At 40.8% G+C, this 9707-nt stretch overlaps 2 protein-coding genes across 2 annotated transcripts; both read left to right on the forward strand.

Moving 5' to 3' along the window:
• Positions 1 to 2459: 2459 nt before the first annotated feature.
• LOC139713010 (alpha-1B adrenergic receptor-like) lies at positions 2460 to 3803 on the forward strand. The gene has a single exon (XM_071624788.1). It carries the CDS (start codon positions 2460 to 2462, stop codon positions 3801 to 3803), a length of 1344 nt encoding a protein of 447 aa, XP_071480889.1.
• Positions 3804 to 6868: 3065 nt separating this feature from the next.
• LOC139713015 (beta-3 adrenergic receptor-like) lies at positions 6869 to 8140 on the forward strand. Its single transcript, XM_071624793.1, has one exon. The coding sequence runs from the start codon at positions 6869 to 6871 to the stop codon at positions 8138 to 8140; it is 1272 nt and encodes a 423-aa protein (XP_071480894.1).
• The last annotated feature ends 1567 nt before the right edge of the window (positions 8141 to 9707 follow it).

The following is a 9707-nucleotide window of genomic DNA, read 5'->3' on the forward strand; positions in this document are numbered from 1 at the left end:
AAAAAGTCCGGTGTTAAATATGAAACACTGAGCTGGTGTTAAATTTCCGGTGCTCATTCATGGTGTTAGATTAACACCTCCGGGTGTCATTTCAAAATATAAAATTGTTTTTTGAATAGTCTCTTAGTTACAGCGCTTCTTGTTAATTTTGAACTTCAACGAGACGATAAAGAATTTTCCGATAAAGTACTTGATTTTTGAAAGAATGTGTAAACACATTTACACCACAGTAACACCAGTTGGTGTGGTCTCCTATTGAAGCTGGACGGGTGTTATACCATCGAAATTAACACCACCAACATCAAATCAACACCATGCGGTGTCATTATTGAATTAACTCTAGCGCAGTGTCAAAAATATCACCAGCCACAGTGTCAAATTAACACCACGAAGTGCCAGGGGAACACTTTTTAACACCGTCGCAATACATTTTCTACACCTGTGGGTGTAGTCCTCTATTGAAGCTTGATCGGTGTTAGATTTAACACCTATGGTGTTAAATCTCACACCGATGTTTTTACAGTGTAGCATTCCCCATACGAAACAATGCCGAATTTGACGACAATTAACAAAGCGCACCAAAGATTCCAGCTCCTTTTCCACGTACTTGTCCGCTATTTGCAGAGCTTGGAATCTTGTAATCATAACAGTACACCGATTCAGTTGATCTGGCATTGTTGTAAATTGTACTACAAATTGTAAAATGTCAGTTGTTGATCTCGTTGCTCGTGGAAACCAGAGAGACTGTGTAAGAGTGCCTATAATGAGACAAAACTAATGCTTAGGCCTACTGACTGGACTACAAGCACTGAAATTCATTAAGTAACAGATCCATAATGGATAAGAGGCCTTCAGAAAAAAATCTCATCAAAATGCATTGATAGCTGTGTCTGGTTTTCCTCATAACCCCCATAAAACAACATCGACAACAACAACAACAACAACAACAACAACAACAACAACAACAATGGCTTAGAAAAGAAATATGATAACACTTGACATTTCATTCTTGTGACGTATGCATTTTCTCGTATTCATAATGACCGGATTCGTAACTATGAAAAGTTCTGCCTATTTATACCAGGTTATGAGGACAGTGTTGCATAGTTTATACAAGGTTACCACTTATTTGACTAATAAAGATATACAGGCACATTTAGGATTAATATTTACATGCAGATATTTATTTGGAGTTTTGAAAGTCATCGAATGCATTTGGGGATCTCATGTCTACTCAAGGAATAGAATGATCTGGTTAAGCTAGTTTGATTCTCTTTTGGTGTAAATTTTCTCGTACTTATTAATGACTAGATTTGTAACTGTGTAAGGTTGTGCCTGTCGCGCCAGAAACTGGTAAAGCGCTTTATTTCCCACCCTTCATTTGTTATTAAAGAAATCGAAATGTATGATACATCATGATATTTTGGATTCATTGAAGACTAGGGATTCCTTTGAGGAAGTTGAGATGACCATGTACCTCTTTTACATTATTTGCAAATAGGCGCGTGCAAATATGGGTAGCCAGTACTACTTTTGTGCGAGCATTTTTCTTATTCTTGCTCAGCCTGTATTTGTTACTTGCTTTGTGAATATTGACCCATTACGCCCTCCCTCAATACACTCACCTTTTGACTCTGGCAGGCCATAAAACCAACCCGGATCTTTCTCCCACTATTTACAAGCGATTTGTTCATGATAGTTATTCATGATTACGAAATGTCGAATATATGATAGGGTATCACGGTGCGATACGTTCAGTTATTAGGAATATATATGTGCTGTCATTCATCAAATATCTAAAGCAAATCTATCCATGACGAATTGTCCATCATGCATTACTCCAGTTCGTTTTCACTCAAGTTTCATCACACAGTCGATGGCAGTGTCAATGCAGGTGGATAATATAAAAGTCATATGTGTAATGCCAATATCTATTAAATTTCAATGCAATTCAAATTATTCTATTTCCATACAAAGTAATGCAAGGTAATATACATAACGCTTTCATGAGTAAGGAATTTCAAATCACATAAATTTCAATAGTATATAATGCAATCATGGTAATTTGTCTTTATATTTCGATAAATGAACTAAGTAAGCGATTAAAATTATATTGTACATTTGTGTAACTGTATATGGAAAAGAGAAACCCACAAGAAAATCAAAGCTTGTAAATTTTGTGATTTACTAGTTGAAGATAAGGGCATCTCAAGATCAGCCAAGGACTCCATGTATGAAAATCTTAACATCATGACGTCAGAGAAAGGAAAGAGAAGAAAAGATTATAACAAGGACAAGGACGAAAACAAGGACATACAGCATATGTCAAGGAAATACAGCATACTAGACACTCGTATTTGATATGGTATAATTTGTAATGATGTCCTTTCCCACGATGTGTTGAGTGTTATTGTATCATCTTTGCAGATAAAGCCGGCGCCTGGGATCATCATCTCCCGATGGGGTCAGAGGGAACTTCAGTTGCAACAAGCACGTTGTCGATGCCAACAGGCCCCCAGTTGTTCGAGTTCAACGACTACACCCAGCGAATCATCATCGCGGTCGTTGTTGGTGTGGTATTCCTTCTCGGCACCTCGGGCAACGGTCTCGTCATCCTCGCCGTCCTGCTCTCCAGAAAGTTGCAATCGTCGACCAACTGGTTCGTCGTCAACCTCGCTTGCGCAGACCTGTTCACATGCCTCTGCTTGCCTTTCAACATAGTGGCCTTGCTGAGCCGCGACGGATGGCCACTTCCCGACTGGATATGCGCCGCAGCTTCGGCCGTGACTCTTACGTGCCTCGGCGCTAGCGTTATGACCCTGGCGTTAATTGCCTACAATCGATGGTATCTTCTCACGCAACCAGCGGCAAAGTTCCAGAAACTGTACACAAAGGGCAAGATAATTGTGATGGTGATCGCTGCATGGATGTACCCCTTTCTTCTCGTGATAGTTCCGCATTTTGCTGGGCTCGGAAAGCTTGGTTACTCTAATGAGTACAAAACATGCACACAGGATACATCCTTGCCTACATCAGAGTTCTACAGCCTGCTAGCCGGTGTTATGGCCATCATACCCGTATTCCTCGCCGTGGTGATCATCTACGTAAGAATCTACCGCTTCGTCACGAAGCAGATGAAACACATGGCTACGTTGAGGGAGACTGGTCCCGCGAGTTCGGGGACGCGGTCGGCTGTTGCTGTGGAAATGAATTCCTCAGAAGTTACTTCAGACGATGCAAGTACGACGACGACAACCAAAGCACCCTCAAGTAAAAGTCTCGCCACACTGAATAGCGATCTCGACTCTTCTCAACTCAGCCTTCCTCCACCACCAGATGAAACTCTGAACGAGGCAGCTGTGGAACCGAGGCCAGATGATACCAACGGTCCTGATCAAAGCTCAAGGAGAAGTACTGAAGGGAATTCTAACCCTTCAAACTCCGCGGCAGCCGATCAGACGCCGCCACCCAAACAGGATAAGCGATCGTCAGTAGGAAATCCGAAGGCGTCAAGCAAACCAGCATCCTCTAAACTAGATCGTCACCATGTCCGTGTAACCAAGAGACTTGCAGTCGTTGTAGTTGCCTTCTTCATCTGCCTATTACCTTTCGGGGTTAGCGTCGCTGTTCCGCCGAGCGACCCAGGAATTCCCTGGACAGGTCTGCTTGTTTCGTTTAACAGCTGCATCAATCCCATGATATACGCAAGGACCATGCCCGATTTTCGAAAAGTGATGGGGTGCATCGTTCGCTGCTCCTGTAGGAGTATTCCTCAACCTGTAAGCTGCATAAGACGGCATTAGCATCGAACTTTAGTGCTAGAAACGTTCACTGTTCACGAAAGAGGGCAAGACGACGCCTGATATTTCTTACATATTTTTCGAGTCTTCTCGTGCGACATTGATAAATCTAGAAATGCCTATCATACGCTTACATAATACTTGTCACACTCACATCGATTCAGAAGATAACTGATTTTATGCGGAGTATTAGATCAAGGTTATATCAACAGAAACAAAGAAATATTACTTTACAATACATCTTTGGTGAATGCAGTTTGTTTGGTGTTATGTACACGTGGTATTTACATGTACACATGTATAATAAGATCAGAGAATCTGGAACATGGTAAACATTTTATCATCATACATCGTGTATATTCCATATATATCACAGGCTGTAGTACACGTTATACCAATAAAACCTCTATCTTTGAAGTGAGATCAATGCATTTACGTCGTTAGAACGCGTCAACCTGAAAGAAATGTCACTCAATTGTAAATACAAAAATTGCATGAGACCTTTATGAAGGCTTTATATGATCAAGTTCTGGAACAGAACAATGCTATATATCTCTTGGTGTCTAGACTGGATGTTTTTCATTCCCTTTTAATTCAACTGCTATAGGAAAAGTAAATGGTTCATGTTGTGATAAATTATATTCTTAGCACATAATGTACATTAAACGCAGTGCCGTATTGATTATCTTCATACACGGTACTGATTTTCAAAAAGTAGGGACTATAATTAAATGCGCACAAGCACGCCCTCATTAATATGCACGAATGAAAATACGTAGACTTTGTCATCATCACAAACAAGGTAGAAAACCCATGATAACCTTTCTCATAGCAAAATATCTATTTAGAGATAGTTGGCTAGCAAGTCCACGGTTGCACGTCACGAGACCGACACCCACGAGTCATACAGCCCATGAGTTCGTCACTAAGCAAATAAGGCCCGTGAGTTCGACAGTAGGTAAAAGCATCTCACGAGTTCGACATTACAACACGGGACTTAATGTGTCGGTCTCGTGGACCTTGTTTGCTTAGTGTTGAACTCATGGGCTGTAGGACTCGTGGGCTGTATACCTCGTGGGTTGTATGACTCATGATAGGCTGTATGACTCGTGGGTGTCGGTCTCGTGACGTCTCGTAGAATGACTCCCTTAGAATTACCGATAAGAAAGCACTTTTTCTTTTGTGTATGAGTTATGCAAAGTGTATTAAAGAATATCAAATTATAAGTGAATGTCACCTGACTTGCTTACGTGAATCACCTATGTCCATATTTGGCCTTGTTTGGTCTGTTTGTTTGCATGTTATCCAGAACCTCTATGACTCGAATAGAATGAAAGCTGCTTGACCGTCGTTAATGAGAAAAAGTTTGGAGAGAATTTCGCAAGGAAAACGACGCTGTGGCACAGCGTGGCTTCCGGATAGGATCTCTGTAGACTCTGTGCATGGACCGTAATGACGCTCTCTTAATTCCTGCACTTTTCCGTCGAGTTCGTTGTGACGTAAACAGCAGGGAATAGCCAGGGGATTTTTTTTTTCAAACTTCCTTGTCTGTCTGATGAGAAAGCTCATAAAAGAATATTTCCAACTCGAGGGATAACATTTGAAAATTCGATGGACCCTATACTGACAACTAGCAGTTGGCCCGACATTTGGTGATCTATAAGGTAGGTTAGGATTTATAATGTTACCTCATAGCGAGTTCATTTCTGTCTTCGTACGACGTGGATGAGCATGACGAGTGACCAGTGAAGTAAACCTGTACACTTTCCGGGCTCATATAATATCTCTCTCTAAGTTGTCATGTCAGGGGTAGACTCTTCCACCTATCATTATCGTAGACTTTGGGTTAACTTACAGCTTATTTCAATCCGTTGGATAATGAACACGTCAACTGACTATGTTCTTTTTATTTCCTTCCGTACTGTGAAGTCCGTCAAAATCTTCAGAATCGTAAATGATCCTTAGGACGGGACCATGTTCTGCATAATTATGTCATTTAGTGTTTTATATCATGATAATGATACATCCATCGTTTAAACTTTGAGCGAGATATTGTTGCAATTCAGAAAATGACATGCAGAACATCTCTATGTACCATGTTCGTAAATTACATACACGTTTGTTTGATCGTCATACTAGTTTGATCGTCTCTCCCACGAGATAAGCTAAAATGTGTTGCATACTTTCCGGTCAAGATTTAGGAGAGTTGAACTATTGCGCAGGAAGAGCTCTTCCGCGTAAGGAGTTGCTGCAAGTATTAAAGTCGAGGGTGACATGTTCTCATTCAGGATATATTGGATTTTACTGGATATGTGAGAAGGTAATACAGCACTGCTGTAGCGAGGAATATTCTGTCATGCCGTTAGAGCTAAAGGGACGTTGTGTTTGACACATGCTGGCAGATTTGAAAAGTAACTTTTGCCATATCCTGCTACGTCTTTATCTACCAGTTTCGTTTGGGTCTGAGTAATCACCACATAGTGGTACGTAACATGTCTCATGTGAGCTTTACATAGGCATATTCTAACACAATGTCATGGCGGATTATGCTAACGGTACAGAGTTGCTAAATACAAGAAAGACATATGGCAGAACGCGACAAAAACAGAGTTTTAACAGTAAATCAATTACCTCTCTGTTTTGAATACTGGTGTTGCTTTGATACTATTGCTGGACACAATTATATAATTAGTAAACATTGATCAAACTCTACGTTGTGCGATTGATAATTGCATGAGATTACTTGATGTGCAAATCGCAACAATTATTCCAATCAGTATAGGTGTGTAGCTTACAACAATGTACTGTTCTGAACCCTATTGGCAAAATTTTGCATGTTATAGCTCTAATAGAATAGTGCTACACCCTTTGAAACATTTCAGTTCAGTTCAGTTTGATTTCATTTCTGTATTTTTCCACGGAAATCATACATGAAAATTACGACACGTGTATCTGACAACAACAACAACAACAAAAATATTGCAATTAGTTTCTAGAATCATTTTCCGTTCTAACAAATTTGTATTAATTTCCCCAGCTTCCCAAATATGGAACTGTCAAAAGGAAACATGGCAACAAATGAAACCGAAGATAGCAACGGGCTCTTCGTCTTTGATGACTACAACCAACGAATCGTCATGGCTGCCTGCATGATCGCCGTCGCCGTCACGGGCACCGTCGGCAACAGCCTCGTCATCCTCGCCGTCGCACTCTCAAGGAAACTCCAGTCGGCGACGAACTGTTTCGTCGTCAACCTGGCCTTCGCTGACCTCATCACGTGCCTCTCTCTCCCGTTCGGCACCGTTGCCCTTCTCAGCAAGGGCGGATGGCCACTCCCCGGATGGATATGCGCGGTTACTGCTGCGATAGGCTTCATCTGCTTGGGCGCGAGCGTCATGACCCTGGCACTTATAGCATACAACAGGTGGTATCTCCTCACAAAGCTTAAAAGCGACTTCCAAAGAGTTTATACCAAGAGGAATATCATCCTCATGGTCATCATGGCTTGGCTGTATCCCTTCATCCTGGTAGTCGTGCCACACTTTGCTGGTCTAGGAAAGCTTGGCTACTCCAAGGAGTACAAGACGTGCACTCAAGATACTTCTCTTCCCACCTCCGAACTCTACAGCCTCTTTGCGGGGGTGTTTGCTATCATACCCGTGTTCACAGCTATCGTAATCATCTACATTCGCATATTCAGATTCGTTACTCAGCAGAGCAAGAAGATGTCCGCAGTGATGACGGCAACACCGGCATGCTCTAGCAGACCTGTCCATGTGACAATCGAGACGAGCTCGTCAAGCGGAACTCCACTCACAGAGGGTACGTCGACAGGTGACTCGAGTAGAGAATGCAAGTCACACTCCGATCAAGCGGAGGCTGACACAGATATCCAACACCATCAAGTTACAACGTGCTCAACGACTGAGGGCGCTTCAAATGAGTCAAAGACATCAGTCAATGATATAAGTGGTACAGGAAGAACAACATCCCAGAGAATTCCTGAATCAAAAGGAGGTAAAACCAACACCAAGCAACAAAGGTCAGTGACAAAGTCTCCTAGACAACTAAATAGGTATCACGTGACAGTAACCAAGAGGTTGTCTGTCGTAGTTCTGGCGTTCTTCGTCTGTCTCCTACCCTTCGGCATCAGTGTCTGTATCCCTCCGAGTGATCCCGGCATCCCTTGGACCGGGCTCCTGTTGACAGTCAATAGCTGCGTGAATCCCCTCATCTACGCACGAACCATGCCCATGTTCAGGGACGTTATGGCCTGCCTCCTCCGCTGTCGGTTCAGGCAGATTCCGGAGCCAGTCGGGTTCATAAGACGTAGGATTTAAGGGTCAGCTTTCGTTTGAGTTTGATTTATTTTCATATTTCTCAAAGATGATTACTTTAACAAAAGACGAAATTGTCGAATCTCTCAAACTGTCAAAAGTAATACTCAATACAAGTGTCGTAAAATGGTGATATTATGTAGATATTGTAGATGTATAAAAAGAGCAGAGAAGAACATGAAGGAAACCTACGAAAAGCTGAAGTTTATAGGACTTGCATGTTCAAGAAAATATAAGCTCCTGTCATCAACACCTGGAGATCAGGATTGATAAAAGATTGACCAAACGAATATCTCTATATATTATTATACATTCATTGCAAACATCCATATGGATTCATACACGCTCAGCTTAATTTCTATAATCATTTTGGCAGAACCATGAGGTAGAGCAGATAGCTATCTTTTCGGCTTTGTATTATAATCTGCTCATTTTTGTGACAAGCATTGTCTTCGTTGTGGCAAAACAGAATAGTGGACTGGAATGCGCATTTTTATGGTATAATCGCATACACACATCATGATATTATACACGCATGTGTGTGTGTATATACTGCTATATGCAGTTCATTGAGAGGGAACTTAATTGTCTTTCTGTTTGCATGGGATCGCTTCGTCTTTGTTTTAGTTTTTACTTCTCTCATGTGTGTAAGTAGGAGGATCCGCATGGAAACAGATGTAAAGATCCATAGAATGCGATATAATGTATTTAGCTGTTCTTTCAACAGCGTTTATTTTGTTCATAAATTTACCGTTTGTATCTATACGGTTGGTTAGAAAACGGCTTCAGAACCGTATTCGCGGTACACAGATTATAGTATGAATAATATAATGAAAAACGATGTCTATTAATATTCGACTGCCTTCGTGGAGCTTTACCAATGAAATGTTCGCAAGAACGAGATGAACTATTTTTTTTGAGGGGAGGGGTAAAATATACAGGTAATATAATGTATTGGGAGGTAGCGATCATCAAAAGCAATATAATTATCTGTTTTGTTGCAAGATCATTGGAAGGTATACATTTGTTATATATCTGCGAACTTCTCTATTTTTCGTTGTGAGTGCCAGCTGATTTCAAAGTTTGTTCGAATTGCTTATGAAGTATGACCAAATGGCATTCTTTGTGAAACTTCCATGTTTCCCACTGTGTTGCTCGCACGGTTGTTACCTCAGATTTACAATGTGATCAAATATTGCGCCTGCTTGGAGTGCGAATTCGTTTCTGCAGTGTGAGCGTCAAATTAAGATATTTCACGCCATTTTCTCACTTTATCTCTTTATGGCAAAATACGGTTCGTGAACTCGACGATTGAATATTACCTATATGGTAGTTGTGAGTTGGATATTTGATCATGTGTATGTACTTATAGTACTTATGAATAAACACCAACAGACAGGTTTACATAGGCCTACATATACCACACACTTTTATATATATATATATATATATATAATAATGTAAGAGTATAAACACACACACATATGTATATATATATATATATATATATATATATGTATATTAAGGACTCTAAACAGATGAAGGGGGAAAGCCTTCTCAATTTTTAGAT

This window comes from Diadema antillarum, unplaced genomic scaffold, assembly GCF_040938485.1.
Source record: "Diadema antillarum isolate AM-2024a unplaced genomic scaffold, OU_Dant_1.0 seq00001894_RagTag, whole genome shotgun sequence".
NCBI classification, from domain to species: Eukaryota; Metazoa; Echinodermata; class Echinoidea; order Diadematoida; family Diadematidae; genus Diadema; species Diadema antillarum.